Source organism: Tiliqua scincoides, chromosome 3 (assembly GCF_035046505.1).
Source record: "Tiliqua scincoides isolate rTilSci1 chromosome 3, rTilSci1.hap2, whole genome shotgun sequence".
NCBI lineage: Eukaryota > Metazoa > Chordata > Lepidosauria > Squamata > Scincidae > Tiliqua > Tiliqua scincoides.
In genome coordinates this window covers 210,593,547-210,617,282 of record NC_089823.1, presented here as the reverse complement: position 1 = coordinate 210,617,282, position 23,736 = coordinate 210,593,547, and the positions used below count along the sequence as shown (strand labels likewise).

At 44.1% G+C, this 23,736-nt stretch overlaps 1 protein-coding gene and 1 pseudogene across 1 annotated transcript in view; both read left to right on the top strand.

Moving 5' to 3' along the window:
- The window catches only part of SLC9A9 (solute carrier family 9 member A9), a 294,081-nt gene that overhangs the window by 108,344 nt on the left and 162,001 nt on the right, over positions 1-23,736 (top strand). Inside the window, exons 7-8 of the mRNA XM_066618996.1 lie at positions 8,071-8,209; positions 15,870-15,975. Of these exons, the coding sequence (XP_066475093.1) occupies positions 8,071-8,209; positions 15,870-15,975 (245 nt within the window). The remainder of the gene's footprint in view (positions 1-8,070; positions 8,210-15,869; positions 15,976-23,736) is intronic.
- Positions 13,833-13,952, top strand: LOC136646620 (5S ribosomal RNA; annotated as a pseudogene).

Below are 23,736 nucleotides of genomic sequence, written 5' to 3'. Positions count from 1 at the left end.
ATGTGACATTTAAGCATGGAAAAAGCACATGTGGACAAGATACGAATGGCAGCATGGCAGCATAATGTGAACCCCTCCACGAAGAGTGCATGAACAAGGTATGATGATCCCAGACTAGGCACCCTATCTAGAAGTTCCCCTTAAAACTGAGGAGCAAACACTGAATGGAGAGCATAGCTCAGTGGCCTGTTAGTGGGAGTGCTTTTGAAAAATGCATTAACATGAGCACATGAGGGACAAGTCTCACATAAGCTGGGATCCTGTGTAGTGGCCAATGGCACAGCTCAGTAGTTCTGTAGGGAATGAAGAGGGTGGAACAAGTGGAAGGTGCAACAAGCAAATTTAATTGTGGGATCAATAGGAAAGAGAAAATAAATCAAGTCAATGTTTCTTAGCTAGTTCCTTAGTGTAAGCCAGGGGTGTCCAAACATTTTGGCAGGAGGGCCACATCATCTCTCTGACACTGTGTCGGGGGAAAAATAATTAATTTACATTTAAAATTTGAATAAATTTACATAAATGAATTTATTAGAGATGGAACTTATATGAATGAATGAAGATCTTGCAATAGCTCAAGGCCTTTAAAAGACCTTGCTCAAAGCAAGGCCAGCCTTTCCTTTGCTGCCACTGCTGCATCACAGACGTGAAAGAGCAAGTAGTGGAGGGAGCCCTCATCCCACAGCTCAGGTGAAAGGTTGAACAATTGTCTTCATGCTGAAATCAGTTCTGTCAAGCCAGCATGGGCTCCAGCAAGTCTCCGGAGGGCCAGAGGCTCATTGGAGACTGGGGGTTCCCCGCGGGCTTGATTGGGAGCCCCCGAGGGCCGCATGTGGCCCCCGGGCCGGGGTTTGAGCACCCCTGGTGTAAGCAGTTGCTTTATGTGGAGAAAGTCAAGAAAGGGGAGAGAAGAAATTCATAAAAGGGAAAGGGGTGCCTGATGGCACAAGCACAGAGCAGAAAGAGAAGGGGGAGAATGAATTTAGAGAAATTATGTGGATAATTTTTAACCTAAAGCTTAACAGGGCTGACACCAGATAAACTGCATATTTTGTGCTCAGGAATAAGTATTTGGGTAGAAAAGATAATATCTGAAATTATCTTGATTTTTTCAGATGGAATGGGACTGAGTGCATTATATATCACATTAGGCCTGTCTTTTTTCATTATGTGCATAGCATTTATATCTTTGTGCAGATGCAGACATATTGTTAGGTATATTTTTACAGCAGAGTTTCAAACTGCTGAAAACAGGTAGGAAAAAGCATCTTTACCTTTGATTTAAAAATGCCATCTACAGCTTTAATCTTGGGAGAGGAAACACTTCTGGGGAGTGGGGAGCATAAGTGTATCAATGGATGTGTTTCAACATCTCTCCCATTTTTTAACATCCAGAAACTCCACCATTTCCTAAGGATAAGATCTAAAGAGAGACTGACAGCCCAATCCTATGCATGACTATTCAGAAGTAAGTCCCATTACAGTCAAAGGGGCTTACTCCCAGGAAAGTGTGAATAGGACTGGGCTGTGAGCTGTGTCTGCCAAATATTTCAGACAGAAAAAGTCTGTTTACCTCTTCTTCTTAAGACTACAAAGACCCTCCAAATAAAGTTTACACTTAAATGCTTCATTCTCCTCTCACTAAATTTGAAATATGCTTTCTACTATAAGATTGTCGTTCAAACAAGCCTTAGTAAATTACTTTTGCAATGAACAGTTTTCCCCTGAGTGCTGAAGAAATTGAAGGGGCTGGGGGAATCGCTCACTCTGCCATAGACTCTGTGAAAATTTGCATGAAGAATGCATTTCATACATGATAGAACTGAGCAGCTTGAATTGGACTGAACTTATGGGAACTGTTCCTGTTGCAGAAATGTTTATTATTTCATGAAGGATTTTCAGTCAAGTAATTAAGACAGTATGCCACAGTGTAATTCAGGGGTGTCAAACTTGTTTCATACAGAGGGCTGAAGTTAGCATTCATGGTGCCTGCTGAGGGCCAGAAGTGATATCATTAAGAAGGCGATGGCCAGAAATAAGCACTTCGTTCTCACATAGAAACTCATTAGCTACAATTGACAGAAGAGTAAATGTGCAAATCTTGTTCACAATTTCAAGGTGTGAGAGAGCCCAATTATAACGGGGGGATGGATAAATTGCTTCCAGAAACCACATTCTGTCCATGGACCTTATGTTTGACACCCCAGGTGTAACTCCTTGTTTTTTTGAAGAAGATGTGGTTTCACAGTTCCATCTTCCCAGGCTTTGAAAGATTGTGGACTCTGACCATACCTGTAAGGTCTCCTGGCATCCACCTTTGCTGAAATACCCTTCCAACAGGCACAGTGCTACTTTTCCAACAGAAGGAATGCTATCCCAGGCACATGGGTAGAGTGGGACAAGCTACAACCTGGTTTGATGGCAAGGCCTTACAAAGTAAAGGTCCTAAAGTCTGGGAGAAGTTGCTTGTTGCTCTAGTTGATTCCCCACCCCATCAGTGAAATGTTCATTTCCCTGCCCCGGTACTATGTTACCTCTGTATATCCCAGGTTTTTTTTTTTTTCTTTCCTTGGGGGGGGGGGGGGTATAAAGGCTCCCAAGGAACCAGCACTGCCCTTTTCTTCCAGGTTTCAGCGTAAAACTGTTATCTGCCTGCTTTATGTGGGTCACATAGTATAGTGTACCTAGGTGTACCAACTGCCACAATATGCAAGGATGTTCTTCACTTTGCAGATGGTAGCACATAATGTATGCCATCCAAAGCAACTGTGAGCTGTGAGAGAGCATATGCTGCTTTTGCCCATGATAGCTTGCACTCTTAAAATATCAACATGTCAACAAACGGTAAATCTTTATTTTTCCACATTGAGTTCTGATCCTCTTAGACCTGAACTTGTCTTCCTGTGTTGCATGTGATGCTGTCTGGCAAATAAAGCCGATCAGATTGGGTGCAATTAAAACAAGCCCGAGGCTCTAGAGTGGACTGAGATCTTATTTCATCAGTGGTGTAGTGTGATAATTCTTACAGACTCTGTTTAGAAGCAAACATTGCAATTTTCATCACAGGCAACAAGTTGAGCCCTTATCCCTCCAAATTTGGGCCTGGCTTGCAATGAGTTTGCAGCCAGGAAGCCGCCCCTCCCTGCCGCTCTCTCTTTCATCCCCGAACAACCTTCCACTTGCGAAGTAGGATGGAGACCTTAATTTCAGTTCAGCTCTTTGCTGAACTGGAGTATCTTTCAAGCATCATGTGAATGTGCTTAGAACAGCCATTTTCAACCACTGTGCCATGGCACACTGATATGCCACAAATGGTCTGCAAGTGTGCTATGGGGGTTTGGAGGAGGGCCATTTAATCAAGAGCCCTTGGGGGGTGTGAGCCTCCCACCAACAGCACAGTGTGCCTTGTCAGTTGTCCAAAAACTCATGGTGTGCCTTCACAATTTTAGTGCCTTGTCAGTGTGCCGCAAGGTGAAAAATGTTGAAAATCGCTGACTTAGAATATACGTAGCATGCAACTTGACCAAATCAGCACCAGAACAACTGAAATCATCAACAACAATGATTTCAAACACAGACTTTCTGGACACCAAAGGTTCCTTTTCAATTCAGTAGTCTAGGAAATCTGGTTGTGCCAGAATTTGCAGTTGGTCCTTTTCATAATCTTATGAATTAGTAACGGCAGTGCCCCATTCTTCAGTGTTACTGCCGCTGATAATGATGCACAGCTTATTGGAGCAAAGCTTATGCAGCATCCCTGAGCGTAGCAAATGCCGTGGTAGATCCTTTTAGCTTTATCTTTATCGTTTCCATTTCATTACGGTACAAGGGATTTGAGGCAGTGAATTTCAGGGGAGATTATTGCTGTTCTCGGGTGGCTGCTGACACACAGCTTTCGGCGCCATGTTTCACAATGCTCTCGAGGTGCTATAATCTGCCTGAAAGGCCCTGCTTGTCATGTCTTGTTGTTTAATTAGCATCAACTGATAAAGTAGGTTTGTTTCAGTTCACAGGAAGAGATGTAGTTCCTTTTCAAAATTATAAGGGCAGTCCAAGTATTTGTCTTCTATGCTTCATTTTCTGGGCTGATTTGCAGCCCAATCCTCAGCATGTCTACTCAGAAGTAAGTCCCATTGTGTTCAATGAGACTTACTCCCAGGAAAGTATGGATAGGATTGCAGCCTGAGGACTCAATCCTATCCAGTTTTCCAGGGCCAGTGCAGCTGTGCCAATGGGGCATGCACTGCATCCTGTGGTGGAGGAACAGTCCCAGAGGCCTCCTCGAGGCATGGGAACATTTGTTCCCTTACCTTGGGGCTGCACTGCGGCTGCACTGGTGCTGGAAATTTGGATAAGATTGGGCCCTTAGGCTGCAGTTCTCTACCCCTCTCTTGGAAGTAGCTCCTGTATAATTTAGATGGGTTTACTTCTGAGAAAACATGCATAGGATCAGGCTAGTAGCCAATGTGTTGTTTTTTTTCCTGGCAGATATCCCACATTTAAGCAAGCAAGAAAGGTAGCAGGTGAAACTTGGCCCATTGTTGTATCTCCACATCATGAAATATTTCGTCTACTAAATTTCTCTTCATTTTCATTTTTAAAGCTCTCTTAACAGGATCATTGCAAGAAAAAGGATCAGTAAGGCTTGGCTCATTCTCTACTCACTAACATCTTTACATTAATATGTTTGTGAAAAATAAATGTCATGTATGAAGGCAGGCACAGGACGGGGCAACTTTGTGAAACCTAAGGAGGCTAGGACCAAGAGAAACCTTCAGTGGGATAGGCATATAGTGAAAAAACAATGCAGTGGTACTTGCAAAGTACTCACTCACTCATAGTACTCACTCACTGAAAAAGACTGTGCACTAAGAACATAAGAACAGCCCCACTGGATCAGGCCACAGGCCCATCTAGTCCAGCTTCCTGTATCTCACAACGGCCCCACCAAATGCCCCAGGGAGCACACCTGATAACAAGAGACCTGCATCCTGGTGCCCTCCCTTGCATCTGACATAGCCCATTTCTAAAATCAGGAGGTTGCACATACACATCATGGCTTGTAACCCGTAATGGATTTTTCCTCCAGAAACTTGTCCAATCCCCTTTTAAAGGCATCCAGGCCAGATGCTGTCACCACATCCTGTGGCAAGGAATTCCACAGACCAATCACACGCTGAGTAAAGAAATATTTTCTTTTGTCTGTCCTAACTCTCCCAACACTCAATTTTAGTGGATGTCCCCTGGTTCTGGTGTTATGTGAGAGTGTAAAGAGCATGTCTCTATCCAATTTATCCTTCCCATGCATAATTTTGTATGTCTCAATCATGTCCCCCCTCAGGCGCCTCTTTTCTAGGCTGAAGAGGCCCAAACGCCGTAGCCTTTCCTCATAAGGAAGGTGCCCCAGCCTAGTAATCATCTTAGTCGCTCTCTTTTGCACCTTTTCCATTTCCACTATGTCTTTTTTGAGATGCGGCAACCAGAACAGGACACAATACTCCAGGTGTGGCCTTACCATCGATTTGTAAATCTTTTGTTGCTCTCTTTTGCACCTTTTCCATTTCCACTATATCCTTTTTGAGATGTGGCGACCAGAACTGGACACAATACCGTCACACACACACATACAAAGGATAAGATAGTGAAAGATCAATCTTCTTTCAGGCTTTGAAACTGTCTTCTATGGAATTCAAAGCTTCCTCTGAAGCTTAGAGCAGTGGTCATGACACACCAGCCTGAGAACCGCTGCCATTGCCCCCTTAAGGGATGGGGAAAGGGGGAATATGTGATCCCCAGGATTGCGTCGATGTGGGACATAGGGGCTTTTTTGCAACTCACCATATTCCCTGCCGGTGTCCAGGAGGATGCAGGGAGCCCCACAGAACCCTCTAGTGCTCCCCTCACCTCTAAACACTGGAAAAATGCTATTGCGACCCACTTCTGATTTTGCCATCACAACCTGGAAGTGTATTGCGATCGCATTTCGCAGTGTTTAGAGGTGCGGGGAGCCCTGCAAACTGCAAATTTCTTTGGGGCATAGAACCATCTCAATATTCCTTTTGCTGTCAACCATTTTGTGATTTTTGTGGCTGCTGATAAAAAGTACAAATGAATGAATGGATAATTTCTCTCTTTCTTTCTTCTGAGTATGCAAATATCATGTTCTCACATGATCAAACTGTATTGCAGGTAATATGCACACAGTTCTATGTATGAAAGTATCTTTATTGCTAACTCAAATAATGTAACCCCTGAGCAGAGACTGTAACATTTGAAGTCTGATTACCATGCAGATGGCCCTAACTGAGTGGAGAGACTTTCTGCCAGTGTCCCATATTCTTGGCAGCTGCTCACAGCCACGTGGCATCTCTCTGTACTATCAGAACCACCCATGCGGCAAGCCGATTTATATTTCAACCCTTTTGTAGAGTGACGTCATGTGGAAGTATTTTTGGTAGTCTCCATATGGGGGTGTAACATTTTAATGTGCTCCTTAGTATCATACAGCACTGAGCAGGCAAAAAACAATGCAATACCTGCAGTGGACATTCTTTAAAGAAAATAATTTAGAACCAGTATGGAGAAGCAATAGTTAACATCAGAGACCTGCGTGCCACCTTTTCAATTTTATACCTGTTCCCGTTCCAGTATAGTTGTTGCTCCTCTGTGGTGAGCTCTTCCATGTCACTAGTGATGCCAGATGTTGCACATCACCAGGTTCACTGGATCATGTATGTATTTGGTGCACTGGTTTCCCCTCCATCAAAGTAAATGAGGATGGCATGGAAATACACATATGAATTCAGCAGCCCACTTGATGCGAAACTTCAAATCTTATCAATGTAATGTTGATAGCTGACCACAGGGGAGCTGTGATCACATTGCACTGGTGCTTTTTAAATTAGCCCTTGATCATCTTGAAGCCTAGCTGTTATGCTTTTGAGTGCCTAAATGAATCTGTCTTGGTGGGAAGGGGGTATTCTTAAATCTGTGGTACTTCTCTTTTGGCTAGCTGCTAAATAAAGTACACATGTTGGCCAGGCAGACAGGTTCTTAATATTCATAAGCATAAAATATTAACATCAGTTTAGAATAAATCTAAAATTTTAATGGTGAAGATCCCAAGCATTTTCCAGCAATACAAACTACTTTTGAGAATCCTGTGCCAAATGCTCTCTGACAACCAGAATAAAAGACTTCAAGTGCTGAAAGTGAAACAACCATAGAAATCTGAAATGTTTCTTAATTAGTATTTGGAGTGCTTGAGGCTACTGCATATCTCTTAAATTTAATATCATAACAAAAAGAAAAGCTTGGCAGTATTATTAGCATTCTGGGGAATCACTGCTCTACTGGTGAGCAGGGAAGTTTGTTGCCCTTGAAAATGTTTTAAGGAGATGATCTTCCCACTGTGGTGTAGCATTAATTTCCCATAAGAATATAATCTTGATGTCAACAGCCAAAGACTTGGATATAAATGAGGACCTCTGGCAGAGGCAACTGTTGCCTTTTCTACCGGAAAATGTTTGGTTTGTGCTTCCCCAGGGCTTCATATTGTAAGGCTGTTGACATGCTCACAATTCTGTTTATGAAGGGTAAAGTTAGCGAATGGAACGGCTGTAATGGTTTATGGCAAGATCACTGCCGAAGATTTTGTACATGCCATGATTTGTATTACCCATTTGTGGGTAAGCCATAAAAGTGGCCTTTTTATCTGGAATATTTGTGAATATAAAGCTGTTCCAAAGACATATGGCCAATAAATAATTCAAAGTTATCTATCTTCCCTGCAGATTCCTTACATACCTACCATGTTTTAATGTCTAGTTGGCTTGGAAATAATACTCTTTATGACACTTCAAGTGCAAAAAAATGTTTACTGACTGGCAGGAAATGACAGCAGCACATGATAATGTAAACCCTTATTTCATCTTCCCCATGGCTTTCCAATCTGCTGGGAGCCCTGAGGAGCAATTGCTAACCCTTGCAAAAGTAGTCTTAAGCTCTTGATTTCACTGCCTGCGCCATGCGAGTGAATTCATTATTCCTCTCTCCTTTTTGTCTTCTTTTCAGTTCAATATCAATTTACAGTCCCAAGGAGAATCCCAATGTGTTTGATGCCGCTGCCTTCTTCCAATCAGTGGGGAATTTTCTAGGGATCTTTGCTGGATCATTTGCAATGGGGTCAGCCTATGCAGTTGTGACTTCTTTAATATCCTTTGTTGAAATTCAGCACCAATGGAAGATCAGGTATTGAAAGAAAGAGAACCAGGCAGGTATTTACTCTTACACGTCAAACAAGACTTGTCAATTGAGATTTTAGCAAAAAACTGAAAAATCAAAGTTTTGTACACACCAGGACATGCAGTGGATGTGGAAGCAGATGAGGCAGAGCCTCCCCACTGGAGTCCTTCAAAAATCACTGCCACTGTGTAAAGTGTACAAGCACTGACAACCCACATGCAGAGCACATGGGTTGTGAGTGCTTGCACAGCTCACATGGCGGTGGTGCTTTGCAAAGGACTCTGATGGGGAGGCTCTGCCTCACCTGTCTCCCCATCCACTGCGCATCCCTGCTACACACCCTCAGTTTTGACTTTTCTCTGGCCCACAGGATAGTGGTGCAATGTAATTTATGCCTCATCAGTTCAGCTGTACATGGCAAAAGAGTTAAGAAGGGCAACAGGTGGTAGAAGCAGCAAGGAGTTCACTCCACAAACATCCAGAGCAATTATGCTTCTATACACTTTCCTTCACTCTCACTCCACAATAACATCTAAGGAAATTGTTACCAGTATGTTTAATGAAAATGCATAGCATGAAATTGTCCCCAGAGTAGCCCAAATACAGGCTTACTTTATTACATGGCCGGAACTATGAGTAATAGCATGCAGAATTATGAGAGCATTTATGCATGACAGATCAGAATAAAATTCTTATTTGCTTACTGTCTCCAGTAAGCATTGGCAGGCCAGCTGCCTTTAGAACCATTAAAATCAAGGGAGTTTCCCACATTTTTCTGGCCTTTGGGCAAAAGCAGCATCACGTCTGGTTGCCAAAGGAAACAGAATCAATATTTTAGAGTATGTTCCCAAGGGCTTCTCTCTCCTTCTCATACATTTATATTTCTCCCCAGAGGATCATGCCCATCTATATCTCAGAGCGGAACTTCACATTCCACCTTCACTGTTTTTATGCAGAAGGGGGGAAAGAATATTTTTAAAAAATCATAACTGCAACATTTTGTGTTCTTTTGAAAGACTTAAAAACTATCCAGTACAGCTACTGAACCCATGGTTTAAAGTAGAAGCCTGGAATGGGTGTGGTGGTGGGAGATGTGACATTTTTCTACTGAAAATTGCCCTCCCAAAGGCTTTTCATCATCTGGAATAAAAGCAGTTTGTGTGTGATATGCAGCAGAAAAACCACAAAGAGGAAGAATTAAGAGGCAATTCTTCCTCAGTCCCACCAGTGTTCCACTCCAAATTGCAACATCAGCATTTCTTAAAAAGTCCCCCCAAAAGAACACTGGAACAACCTGTAATATGTAGTTCTGCCTTTAGCTTCAGAAGTCTAGGGGAAATATTTTCTTGTCAGCACACTTGCATTTTAAAAGAAAATTGCGGCTATTGTATTAGCTGCCTTTAAATTATCTTTGTGTATCTTCAGTCTGATGGTCAGAGTGATGTTTAATGTTTTTATTTTGCATTATATTGTAAGCCACCTTGGGTAAAAAGTAGTAAGCTAGGATACAGTTTTTAAAAAAATAAGTGTATGAGTGCACAGTGTCAAGAGTGACAGGGCTAAACATGTCCCTTTGTGCAAAGCATTCCTGAAACGGATCCATATATCGTATGGCTGTGAAATCTTACTAACATTTACCACATTGTTTCAGAAACTCCTTTGAGTATCCTTTGGAAGACTGAACACCAAGACTTACTGTCCTTTTATAATAACCTGTTCTTGTTTTTTCAATGTACAAGTTGAGCAGATGTTCAAAGACTGCAAAAGTATAAAAATGATAGAACGCCTGCCCCCTACTCATATCCAGACCAGAACATGGAAGTCAAAAATAGGCTATCTTCCACTTTCCTAGCATATTCTCAGATCAAGCAAAATGTATTTAAGCCCTCATAACTTAGAGGTGATGACTTCCTTGTCATCATTCCAATGGACGCTTGAACTTGAGCAATCTATTAAAAAGTTAGCATTGTTCCACATCAACTGCCATTTTACACAAATATACAGGGAAAGTACTTTGTGTCCCTTTACTTAGTACAGGGGTCGGCAACCTGTGTTTCTAGAGCCGCATGTGGCTCTTTCAGCTGTCTGCTGCGGCTCCTCCAGGTGAAAGTGGCAAAGAGTGTGACAGGAGGCACCTGTGTTGGGAGGGCGGGCTGCTTCCCTCCACCCCCTGAGCTCACTGCCCTCCTCTCCCTTCACCCCACCTGCCCCACATTGGTTTCCCTTTTCAATTTTGCCACTCTGCAGGCTTAAGGTCCCTGTTTTTCCCTTCCCCAACTCTCCAGCAGGCTCAGCCAATCAGCATCCAGCAGGCTCCTGGCTTTTTCTGTTGGAATGGCTCAGGGCCCTTCACTGGCTGACCACCAACCAATCCTGAGCCGCCTTCCTCCTCAGCCATTCCAAGCCCTTGCAGCCGGACTTTCCCTGAGCAGGTCCCCACTCAGTGCAAGGAGAGGCTTTTCCTCCGCAGCAGAGGAGACATCCTATGTGTCTACTCAGTAGTAAGCCCCATTACATCGGATGAAGCTTACTCCCAGGAAAGGGTGCCTGGGATGGCAGCCTTGGCACCTGATCCTACGTGTGTCTACTCAGTTGTAAGCCCCATTACAGAGGATGAAGCTTACTCCCAGGAAAGGGCACCTGGGATGGCAGCCTTGAAGCCTGCTCAAGGCCAAGCGCAAGGACGGGTGAGTGGGAGCCCGTCTGTTCCAGGTCTGTTCCAGAGTAAGCCCTGATGTAGTCCCTGGGCTACTCCCAGGAAGGTGTGGAGGGCTGTATCCCCAGCCTCCTCCTGTGCAGGTCTACTCACAAGTAAGCCCCGCTGTAGTCAGTGGGGCTTCCTCCCAGGAAGGTGTGGAGGGCTACAGCCTCAGCCCCCTCCTATGCAGGTCTACTCACAAGTAGTCAGTGAGGCTTCCTCCCAGGAAAGTGTGGAGAGGACTGCAGCCTGAGAGCTCAAACCAACTTGTCTGCTCAGAAGTCCCATTGTAGTCAATGGGGCTTACTCCCAGGATAGTGTGGAGAAGGTTGCAGCCTGAGTGAGGGCAGGCAGGCAGGCAGGCAGGCAGGGCAGAAGCTGGCCTGTGGCTGCCCCCCCCCTTCTTCTCTTCCCCACCTCTGGAGTCTTTGTCCTTTTTTCTTTCCATCAGGGTGCCTCTGGAAGGTGGGGGGAGTTCTCTAGTATCCATGTAAGATAAGCAGATGTCATAACTGACATATGTATTGGAATCCTGGAAGATCTGGTGAGGAGGTAGATGTGGTGTCAGCAGTGGCCCCTTTAAGGGTAAGGCCTGGGCATCCAGCAGAGTGTGCTGCACAGCTGCAGCCAATTGAAGGCAGTAGGGCCCTCAGGGATATAAGGAGCACCTGAGGAAGGGGGTGTGGGTTGTAGAAGGAGTGCAGGTTGGAGGTAGGAGAGGAGACTGACTGGGCTTATTGACTTTGACTTGGATACTCTGACTGATTTGACTGACTGACTTTGGAATCTGACCTTGGACTGTGACTTGGCTTATTGACTTTGGACTCTGCCCTGGATGCTCTGACTGAGTTTGTGACTAATGGACTGCTGGAGACACTGGAGTTTGGTGTGTGGCTGCTGTGCCCAAGACCTGCTGAGGACCCAGCGTCTGCTGTAGTGGTGGGAGGTTGCTGGCAAGAGAGAGGACCTCTGCAGGTTGAACAGGCGAGGTACCCTGGAGGTGGGGTCCAGCAGGACTGCAGGGCAGAACCAGGGTCATTTGTTGGGGGAAAGAAGGGGAGCTAATTTGCTTAAAGTGGGCCTAATTCTCCAGGCAGAGAATGGCCTTGGAAGCAGGCGAAACACCATAGAGGACCAGCTGTCTGAAAACACAGGACAAGAATGTATGACAAAACTAACTAAAAGCTACAAGAGGGGGCTACTTTATAAAAATGGGACCTATAAGAGCAAAAAGGCAAAAAAAAAAAAACTATATATGCAGTGTTATCTTCATTTTAGGTGTCAAAAGGGTTTTGTGGCTCCCGAGGTTTTTTTTTCCTCCTGAAAATGGGTCCAAATGGCTCTTTGAGTGTTTAAGGTTGCCGACCCCTGACTTAGTAGAACTGCAAGGCTTGCAACAAATTATTCTTCAAGTTTACATAATATCACTAATTAAATAAGTAAAAACTAATTGATATATTAAAAGAAGAAATAGAATAGATTATTTAATTTGTAACTCTGTTGCCTTGGCATTTCACCAACATAAGGATTCTGATAACAAATGTTGAGACAGAATGTACTCTCCCTTTGGAAATAATCATGGTGTAGAGGGTTGGGGTATGTCCACTGCACCACAGCCCTGGAACTCAGGAACAATATCCATACTGGGAAGGGGCACAAAATACCGAGAAGGCAGCAAGGTTAAGTTGAGGAGCAAACTGTGGAAGGAACAGTAGTTCAGTCATGGCAGACACCAGAGTCTTCCGGGTTGTTACTGACAGAGGGAACATGTGGCTACCAGTGCTGCAATCCAAACCCCAGCTGGTAGCAGAAGTTGGAAGCTAGGATGTGAAAAGCTGCTAGAAATAGTATTGTTGGCAACCTTCAGTCTTGGAAGACTATGGTATTGCGCTCTGGATGGTGGGTCTGGCTCAGCGTCTAGTGTGGCTGAAAAGGCCGATTCGGGAGTGACAATCCCTTACACACTGGGAGCAAGTGTAGTGTGTCCCTGGTCTGTCTCCCTGGCTATGGGCCTTCCTTCTTTGCCTCTTTGCCTCAGACTGTTGGCAAAGTGTCTCTTCAAACTGGGAAAGGCCATGCTGCACAGCCTGCCTCCAAGCGGGCCGCTCAGAGGCCAGGGTTTCCCACCTGTTGAGGTCCACTCCTAAGGCCTTCAGATCCCTCTTGCAGATGTCCTTGTATCGCAGCTGTGGTCTACCTGTAGGGCGCTTTCCTTGCTCGAGTTCTCCATAGAGGAGATCCTTTGGGATCCGGCCATCATCCATTCTCACGACATGACCGAGCCAACGCAGGCGTCTCTGTTTCAGCAGTGCATACATGCTAGGGATTCCAGCACGTTCCAGGACTGTGTTGTTAGGAACTTTGTCCTGCCAGGTGATGCCGAGAATGCGTCGGAGGCAGCGCATGTGGAAAGCGTTCAGTTTCCTCTCCTGTTGTGAGCGGAGAGTCCATGACTCGCTGCAGTACAGAAGTGTACTCAGGACGCAAGCTCTGTAGACCTGGATCTTGGTATGTTCCGTCAGCTTCTTGTTGGACCAGACTCTCTTTGTGAGTCTGGAAAACGTGGTAGCTGCTTTACCGATGCTCTTGTTTAGCTCGGTATCGAGAGACAGAGTGTCAGAGATTGTTGAGCCAAGGTACACAAAGTCATGGACAACCTCCAGTTCATGCGCAGAGATTGTAATGCAAGGAGGTGAGTCCACATCCTGAACCATGACCTGTGTTTTCTTAAGGCTGATCGTCAGTCCAAAATTTTGGCAGGCCTTGCTAAAACGATCCATGAGCTGCTGGAGATCTTTGGCAGAGTGGGTAGTGACGGAAGGAGGGGTAGAAGTGGGTAGAAGGAGAGTGGGTAGAAGAGTGGGTAGAAGGAGGGAGTGAAGAAGGATGAAAGACCTCCTGTATTTCTTTCCCTGCACATGCCCGATCTCATCTGATCTCGGAAGCTAAGCAGGGTCAGGTCTGGTTAGTACTTGGATGGGAGACCGCTTGGAAATACTGGGTGCTGTAGGCTTATACCATAGTCTTTCAAGACTGAAGGTTGCCAACCATTTCTTTCAGGACCAGAAGAAGCAAAGAGGCAAGAAGGAGCAAGAGTGATAACACTCGCATTCTCTACTGTGGCCGTAGGCAACCCACAGCCCAATCCTATGGGCTTCAGCAGCCAGTAGAAAGCACATTCTGCTGGCTGTGGCTGCTGAAAAGCAACTTGTAAAGTGCTTTCTACCAGTGCACTGAGTAACACTGCTGGGAAGTGCTAACGGGAGGGCCTCGGCAGAGACCCACAAGGTATGTAAGATGGCAGGGAAGGCAGGAGGGGGCAGAGGAGGGTAGAATGGGGGCAAGGAAGGGGGCAAAACAGGGACAGGAGGGGCGTAGTGGGGTGGGGAGGCTGTTTGACGGGTGGATCTGCTGGCAATGGTGTGCACCAGATCCTGTCCCCCTTTTCTGCAGCATCCCTGACCCCTTTCTCTCCTTGGACTTGCACTAGCAAAATTTCTAGCAAAATTCAAAGGAGACCCAGTGCAGTGTAGGAGGCTTATACGGGGTAAGGGGATTTGAATCCCTTTCCCTACTGGAGCCTCCCAATCCTCCCCCCCCCCCGCCTTTATGGCACGTTTTGGTGGGCTGCACCAGCAGGGGAAGGATAGGAATGGGCTGCTACTGCAATGTTCCCACTGTGGTGAGGGGTACCAAGTAAGGGCACAATCCTAGCCAGGTCTACTCAGAAGTAAGTCCTATTTTGTTCAATAGGGCTTATTCTCAGGAAAGTGTGGTTAGAATTGCAGCCTAAGTCTCCTCCACCTGGCTCAAATGTTTTAACAAAAGGAATGGAATGATCATTCAGATTGACTGCTTTAATCTAATCTTATTGCTTCATCTGAAATAGATCTTTATTTGCTCATTTTCTCTTTCCTAAATCAATGCTAAATAAGCTGCACTGAGCTAGTGATGACCTGTTTAACTAAAATAATACAATCCTTGAGCTAATTTTTACTGGATCATCTTGTTTGCCATTTAACTTTGTCACAGCTGCATTTCGTGACCTGAAAACATTGCAAAGAGAAGTGGAAATAGAAGTAGACACCATCTGAATTGAGCTAATGCTGGGGAATGAAAGCTAACTCTGACCACGTGGTTACACTGATTAATTCAACTGCTTCAGATCACGAATGGTTCTAAGAATTAAAAGGGATTTTTTTTTCTTGAAGTTTCATGCTAAAATTTAGCAGCTAAATAATCATGCAGAGCAGAGTTGTTGCCTTTAAAGCTAGATTGTGCTATGAACTGTCAGGATCATAAGCTTGGCAGGAATGGAAATTATTCATTGCTCCAAATTGTTTATAATTCTTGACATTTCTGCCTTCCAAAGACTCAGGGATAAGGAATAAAGGGTAACTGAGCACAGTGTGCATGCCACCACTTGATAAGCTTGTCAATATCACCCGGCCAAGGTGTGAAAAGAGTTTTTCCACACTTCAGTATCAGAAATCTGAGGAAGCAAAGAAGTGATCAAAGTCTTTTCACCACTTTATAGGTTAATACAGAATAACTTTGATATCTTGATGGTGTGAGGCAGCTGTAAAATATGTCCCCCTCATAATACTCTGCTAACATCATAAGATCTCGATCACATGAGAGTAATTCAAGAAGCATCTCCTTCCCATTGCACTGTTGCTCCACTTCTCTTGTTCTCAGCCAAATAGTTGTATGAAGTGGCTTAGATGAACTTATATCTCTGGGAGAAAATCCCATCTTTGAGATTTTATATCTCTTCCATAAAAATTGCCTTTGAATAAACTTTATTGAGTATGTGGGAACTATCTTTTTTCTCTCATGCCTGTACTTTTAAATGAATATTGTCATGGGATCCGTATTGCAATCTGTAAATAGTTGCACCTTTTTCCTTAACTTTTTTTTCTCTTAGCACTTGACAAAGTTTACCAAACTCTGTGAATTCCCTATGTTGGAAACTGGCCTCTTTTTCCTTTTGTCCTGGAGTGCCTTCTTGTCTGCAGAAGCTGCTGGTCTCACAGGTATGAATTTATGTCACTGAGAGCCAAACTATGTTTTGTATTGGAAAGTCATGATTGGAACTCCTAATATGGTTTTCTGCTCATAAAGGAAGCTGCAGGAGTAACCTGTTTGAATTCAGACTACAGTGTGGGAGGGAATAACACTTTCCCCTCACACTACAACTGAATCCAAATGCTCCCCCTGCATGTGGAGGGAAAAACAGATGCGCAAAGATATGCCTATAAATTTTCCCTCCAGAACTAATAGCCTCAGGGGAAGCAATGTGAGTCAGGGAATTACTGTGGGGGAAAGGTTGGATTCCCCTTCCCTGACTCATATGCCCAATCCCAGAGCCATAATGCACTGCCCTGAGCCCAGGGCAGTGATGTCACAGTGTCACATAATGTCATGACATCCCTTCCCAGTTCACTCAGAGGAGGAGGCAGTCACCACGGCAGCTTCACATGCTCTCTTCCTTGTCCCGTGGATGCTGGGGACCTCCATAGGAGAAGGTACGGGGTGCGCAAAGCCACCAGCACCTCCTCCTTCTGGGGCATTTGCTGCAGCGGCTTCACTCACCCCATTCCTTTTCTTGTGGAGGCTCCCAGCCTCCACAGGAGAAAGGACAGGACAATGGAGCTGCTAGCACCTTCTCCATAACTAGGGTGGAGCCTGGGAGCAGTCATGCACCCCCACTTGGCGTAGAACCTGGGGCATGTGCCCCTTAGGCTCTGCCCCAGTTACGTAAGGCTCTGCCCAGTCTAATTCATGGATACCCCATGGTGACTTTTACAAAAAGACAATGACACTGGGAGTTCTAGTCACGGAGCTCCAAAGTGTAATGTGTAGCTTGATCCTGAGTAAGTATAAATTCTAAGGCTTCCTATCTTCATACTGGATTAGAATGGATACAGGAGTTCACATGTGTGAGAGGTCCCATTCGTTGCCGTCTCTCAACAGAATTGTAGATCTTGAATGCATGTTTCCCTTAAAATGAATGGGAAATACAATCCAGAAGGAGCTCCCATGCCTGGAAGAGATCACTCACTTTGGTTATGTGACTCCAGAACTGAAAAGCAGAACGTTCTCTTTGAGGATACAATTACATAAAGCTTCCCACAGTTCTTTGTTTCTATTTTCATTGCAAAAAAGAAAAATGTGTGGGTGGTGGAAATAACTACTTTCAAGCCCAAAGCAGAGAAGCAGTCATGAGTTTTTCTGCACAAATTTTGCTGGGATTTTGCTTGTTGCTGATTTTTTTTAACAGCCTATTTAGGAAACCTTCAGCAACTGTAGATTCACTCATTGATCAACACAATCAGGCTGTCTTCCCTAAAATATATCACTGTTGCTGCTACCTCATGTCCCTGGAACAACATTTAGGGCACAATCCTAACCAGGTCTACTCAGAAGTAAGTCCTATTTTGTTCAGTGGGGCTTACTCTCAGGAAAGTGTGGTTAGGATTTCAGCCTTATTTCTTTCTAGAGTACCCCATATCTAAGGCTCAGAAAGGGTATCATGGATGGTTTGTTGCTTTTTTGACATTCTATCAATAGAATTGGCTACTGTAAATTAATAAAAATTAAAAATTAATTTCAAAAGGGGAGCTAGATGAGCTAGATGGAATTATGATGTCCTGGTGCTACAACTGAAAAGGCCCTGTCCTATATAGCCACCAACCTTGTGAAGCAGGGCCTCCTCAGCAGCTGTGTGAGGCAAACAAGATCATGGAGATGGAGATAATCTTTTAAACATCCTGGACCTAAATGCCTTGGGGCTTTAAAACTGATTACCAGCATTTTGAACTGTGCTCAGAAACAGACTGGGAGCCAATGAACATTGAATGACAACACACACATACTCTGAGTAACTGACCCTTATCATCATCATCATCATCATCATACAGGTATTTATATACCGCCTTTCTTGGTTGTCAGATTTCTCCTCAGACTTTAATTCAAGGCGGTTTACGTAGGCAGGCTATACTAAATCCCTGTAGGGATTTTTACAATTGAAGAAGGTTCTGTCTTTCAAGAACCACAGCATTTCAGATAGATCTTTTATGATCTGGTATTACATTCTGGCTCCAGTTTCCTCCCATGCAGGCTGACAAGCAGCTCCTTCATATCTCACTTGAAGGGTGGCCAAAGAGCAGGTGGAATAACTCAGCATGGCTCGGCTTGTCAGCTGCTTCAAGGTCTTATCGTTCACGGTGCCGGTGGCCTCGAACTGTCGACCTTCGGATGTTACCTTCAGGCAAACGGAGGCTCTACCCTCTAGACCAGACTTCCTGCCTCAGTGTTGCCACAGCTGGTTTCAGGGTCAACTTTAGAAGCTGTGTGGCCCAAATGGAAACATTTTTGCAGGGCTCCATATTAACAACCAAAGCCTATAGAACCTTAGAGATGCAAAGTCTATAATAGATGTTATTTATAGCTCTATGGTAGAATGGATAGCAATCAAAACATGCTCTTAAAAATTGCATGTGAGTTAATGAACCAAATGCATTTAAGCACATTTTAACATAAAATTGCATACATGGAAGCAATTGGTCCAACTGGCTTAAAGCCAACCCTGGCTGGTTTACACAATGTGTGTGGAAGATCTCTATTAAAAAGATCGCTGGCAGGCTCTTGGTTATAAGGAAAGTAAAAACTTTATTGACAAAGCTACCTAATTAAATAGGTGAGTGAGAGAGGCAGAGAATGTCTAGAAAAGCATCTTGACAGAGAGCCCAATCCTGTCCCCCACAATCAGGATGATACGTCCACACCGAGGAAGCGTGTGCTGCATCCAATGGTGGGAGGGAGTGCGATCAGGAGGCCTGGGAGAAGTAAGGAAAATATTTTTCCATTACCTTTCTATAGGATCCTGATAGCTACAGGTGTCCTTTGATCTACACCAGCTATATAGCTTGCATACATCTGAGGAGCAAAAATAGGAGAGACGGGTTCATAAAGAGGGGATAGATCCTGGCACACCCTGCTGCCAGGATCCACTCCCTCCCTCCCCCACATGCCCTCTGCCTTCCCCTTCCCTACCCTGAAACATGAAGAGTCTCTTCAATTTAGTACATTGCATGAGCTGGGTGGCGGAAGGGGGGAATGATGAGAAGCCAAAAGCTGACTCATATTAGATATGCAAAAGAATTTCCGCATGTGCTAATGTCCATCTGGTGCCAAGTTAAGCCACTAGAGGTGGATGGATTCTATAATGTCTTGAAGCAAATATGTCTTCAGTCTGCAACTAAGTTTTTTTGAAGCAGTGGAAATATAGATGCCCCCAACAATGATTTCATTGCTTGAGGCACAGCAGCTGGAAAGGTAAGCTTCTTTTTTGGGTAGTTGGAACATACTGTACAGCCAACCAGAATATAATTGGCACTTGTCATCTTTTCACACCCCAATGATATATCAGAGTCGCTCCCTTCAGTCAGCTTAGAAAATGTTTCATCCTGTTCTTTTAACACATAAACTGTCTGAAATTATAGCATTTTTTTTTTTTTTGGGTGGCACTGTGCACAGATGGGTTTTACACTTACATGCGAACTGTAGTAAACTATTTTTAGAGACCAAGATGTGAGAGGAAGGCAAAGTCCAGATCCAATTAGATGGCATTAAAAAAAACCCAAAGAACATTACAAGGAAATGAAGTTGTTGCTTATAAATAGAGCAATTGCTAAAGACATTTGAAAGGAAATTGCTCTGTATACCCATAAGCAAATGACAGAGGAAACAAGTTAGGCCTTTCTTATTCTGTCACTGGAAGTTTTTTTTCTCATTCACCTAATTGTTTCTAACAGAAAATTGGGGGGAATGGGGGGCTGGGAAGAGGGTCACAACTTTCAACAATTGCAGAGGACAATAACAGGAGGTGAAGCATTCACCCCACTTAATGGTGGTGCAATAGGTTTTATTGTCTGTTTTATTTTTATTTTAGTGTCAGCAGATGCAGCCACAATCATTACCCATGCAGCCCCCAATCAAGCTAATTTTTATTTTATTTGCAGATATCTCAGTTTATTTTTGTTAAAAAAAATTTGTGGGTTGTTTTTTTTAAACAAAAATTGAGAAGCACAGAAAGCGATGTTGTGTTTTTATTTTATCACCAAAAAAATCACACCTCTAGTGATGTCTCATTTTTTCTTCAGAGGCCTAGCTCAGCAAACACAACCTTGCATCTTGCACTGAAAAGCTTGTGGGTGAAGGCACTTACTGTGGCCATCATCCAGAAATGGTTTGAGTTTCCACACCAGAAAATGACAAGTGTTCAGACTGGGTGTGGAAGGCTGGTTTGAATGAGCTTCCCCATGCAATTAGGCAAACTCAGGCGATCCAGAACATCCTTCAAGAGGATCATACTGGATGTATTGTACCAAGTCCCTGAACTGGCCCAATAAGATTTGCCTGTGTGCAGATGTCTGAGTGTGCTTTTTGCCCTCACTCTGGCTTCAGCAGGTAAAAAAATCAAGAGAAAACAGTGTCCATCAAATAAGGGGGGCATGTGGTCGTCATTAACAGGACCACAAAAATGGCTGTGACAGGTGAGAAGGAATCTTTTATGAAATATCCACCTCTGAAAGCTGGTTTCAAGTAAAAAAAAGATATATATCTTGAGAACTTTCAACTGAGCCCTTTCGTAGGAACTCATACAATTTGTTCCTTGGAGAAAAACAAAGATAATTGTGTTTATAACCAGTGGCGCATCTGCAACAAAACTCACGCTCTTCACCTTTGTATATATCATAGGGTGTGAATTTGAGGTTTGTGAAATTGCAGCAGTCCTGTTGAATAGCAATCACCCTAGTCCACACAAAGGAAGAAACTTGGCTGTATTTAGAACAGGATGCTCCGATGTCATTGCAGAGTGTCAGGTCCCTGGATGAGTGCCCTAAATGTTTAACTCAGCCACTCTTCTGATGCTTCCTGTCAGCCTGACATAAACTGGGTCTCTACGATGAAAGCCTGTGCAAACTGTCAAGCTTTCCAGTTTGCGCTGGTGCGGTGCAATCGACAAACGCCTCAAAGCTATACTCTGACATCCAGTTGTGTGGGACATTCCAATTAAAATGCTCCTTGGAGATATTGTTGCCCTGGTTTTGATTTGATGCAAACTGCCCAGAAGCAGTAATTCAGGTTTATTTCAAGAGGACTCTTCTTGCCCACAAAACTTCACTCTCAAATCCTGGAATGTATATTCTTTTCCATAAAGCATTTTCTTAAAGCAACCGTATTTATCAATCATTTTCTTCAACAGAGAAGAATTCTGAAAAGAACATTACCGTTGTTATTGTTATTATGTATACACTGCTTTTCAACAAAAACATTCCCAAGTTGGTTCACATAGGTAAGGGCTATGGTGCAAAAGACAGATGCAGGTGCTGCAGCAGCAGCAGAAATCACCTTAGCAGCCAGAGGGCTTGAGAGCTGAGCTTAACAGCACAATCCTGAACGGCCCAGCACCCAGAGGAGCAGTGGCACCAAAATGGCTACTGTTGCATCCTGTGTGCATTGGGCAGCTGCCGGCATCTTCTTGGGCAAGGGGACATTCGTCCCTTTCCCCAGGGTAAGGGCACAAGCACCACAATGGGGCTATTCAAGTCTGTCCTGGAGAGTGGAGAGGACCCCTGTTGGACTGGAAGGCCAACATGGGGTTCTGGATCCAGAGGAGCAGAGCTCCACCAGTCCTGCTCCTTCCCTGTCCTGCCCCAGAATACCTCCTCCCCTGCCCTGACAAACTGCCACCCAGAGCTCTTCCCTTGCTCCAGGTGGTGTGCGACAGGTTTTCGGCTGGCACTGGGCTCAGCGTGGACTGGCGCTGAGCCAGTGCTGAGTGTTTCTAGCATGCTTTATAGCATTAAAGACTCATTCTTGGGCTTTAAGAACGGCATACACAAAAGCCCCCTCCCAGCACCAAATGTGATTGCCCAGACTAGTGAGCCATAGGAAGCCATCCCAGTACTCTCTCTCTGTAATTGCCATTCATCAAAGTGAGTACTTGTGAACCTTTCCGCTAAGCCACGCTGTTCTCATTATTCCCTATAGGAAAGCCAGTTTTCATTTATGTCAGGGGTGCTCAATAGGTGGATCGTGATCTACCGGTAGATCGCGAGGCAAAATGAGTAGATCGCGGAGTGCCGAACCCCCCCTTCAGGTGCCTCTGGGAGGAAACGCCGGGAGTAAGGCTCATTGTACTGAATGGGGCTTACTCCCAGGTAAGTGTGGCTAGGATTGCAGCTTCACAGCCTAATCCTAGGCATGTCTACTCAGGAGTAAGTCCTGTTATACTCAGTGGGGCTCAAGGTACACCAACATACATTGTACACATAAATGTTATATGTTATGATGGCGCGAACATTGTAAAAAAAAACTCTGGTAGATCTCCGGGCCTTGCTGGGTTTCAAAGTAGCTCTCGAGCCAAAAAAGTGTGAGCACCCCTGATTTATGTGTTTTTGATTTATGTGTGGTTTTCCAGGAAACTCACCCCCATGTAAAATGGGAGCTGCCTGTATTATGCCTGATGAATATCATCAGCAATGTACATGTGACGAGTTGCATCTCTGGGTATTTGGAGAGTTGATCTGCTGCTACCTTTCTCCTTATTTAAGTATCAGGCAGTGAGCTTTCATTACATGTATACATGTTCATCCCTCAACAAATCCCAACTAGTTTTTAAGACACATTTTTTATTCGTTATCAAAGAAATTGGCACAGCCAGAGTTTTGCTTCCTGCAAATAGAATGAAAATAGGATAAATCCTTTCGTTATCAAACTGGAAGAGGAGTATCTCTGATTTTTATCTAAAAGAGCAGTACCTTTCTGAGAAACAATTTCTGTCATACCTTGCAAAGTAATTTTTCATATTGCGTCCCTTAGATTTTTATTTTTTCACCATAATCGTATTAGTCAACAGTGCCTCGTTGATAATCAACTCCAGCTTTTAACAGTGTTACAGGAGAGCAGTGGCAGTCAATTAATTGCACAAAGTACTCCTGCTTGTAACAGCTTAGACAGAAATGGAAATTCTCAAGAAGCAGCAATCAAATCAATATTTTTACACTGAAACTTCATTCTTCCCTTGAAAATGAACGTTCAGTTTAGCAGGGTAGGGTTCCAATGAACGAATTGGTATTTTTAGCACCACAGACTGAAAGCTCCACTAACTTCTAATGAGAAGAGAATTTTTCTTTGACACATGCCATGTAGGCAGTAGCAGTTTGATATGGGATCGGAATGATATCAGAAGGAAATTGAATATTTCCACTAATAAGTTTTTCCACAAAAATAATGTAAAGTTTATAGCCCACATACGGTAGAGAGAGACCATTGTGCTGTCAGTTTGCATTCAAGCACAAGTTCTAACCAATTCTATGCATTTGTCAGAAGTTGAGGCCATTATGGTTCAGCACATATTTATGTTAATATTTAACCATCAGAAATGTGGGCTTCAGGTCTCACTTGACAGTCATGAGTCAGATCTGGACAATATTCATACTCCCTGCAAAATACATTAGATGCATAGTGCAACTTAGGATTTACTGCTGCTATAAGGTTAGTTCCTGGCCTCCTACTGTGAATATCATTCCTTTATTCACATATCCCAGTTGCCCAATCCTATGGGCTGTTTGCACAGTGCGGGGAGCATCTCACTCTCACAAATGCCCAATGACAGCGTACAGAGAGCACAGCTGCTGCTGGGTTGCATCAACCTTTAAAAGTTGGCTGTGGGGATGTGATAGGGGGAAATGAAAGGGTGAATTTTGAGGGTGATCAGGGAAAGG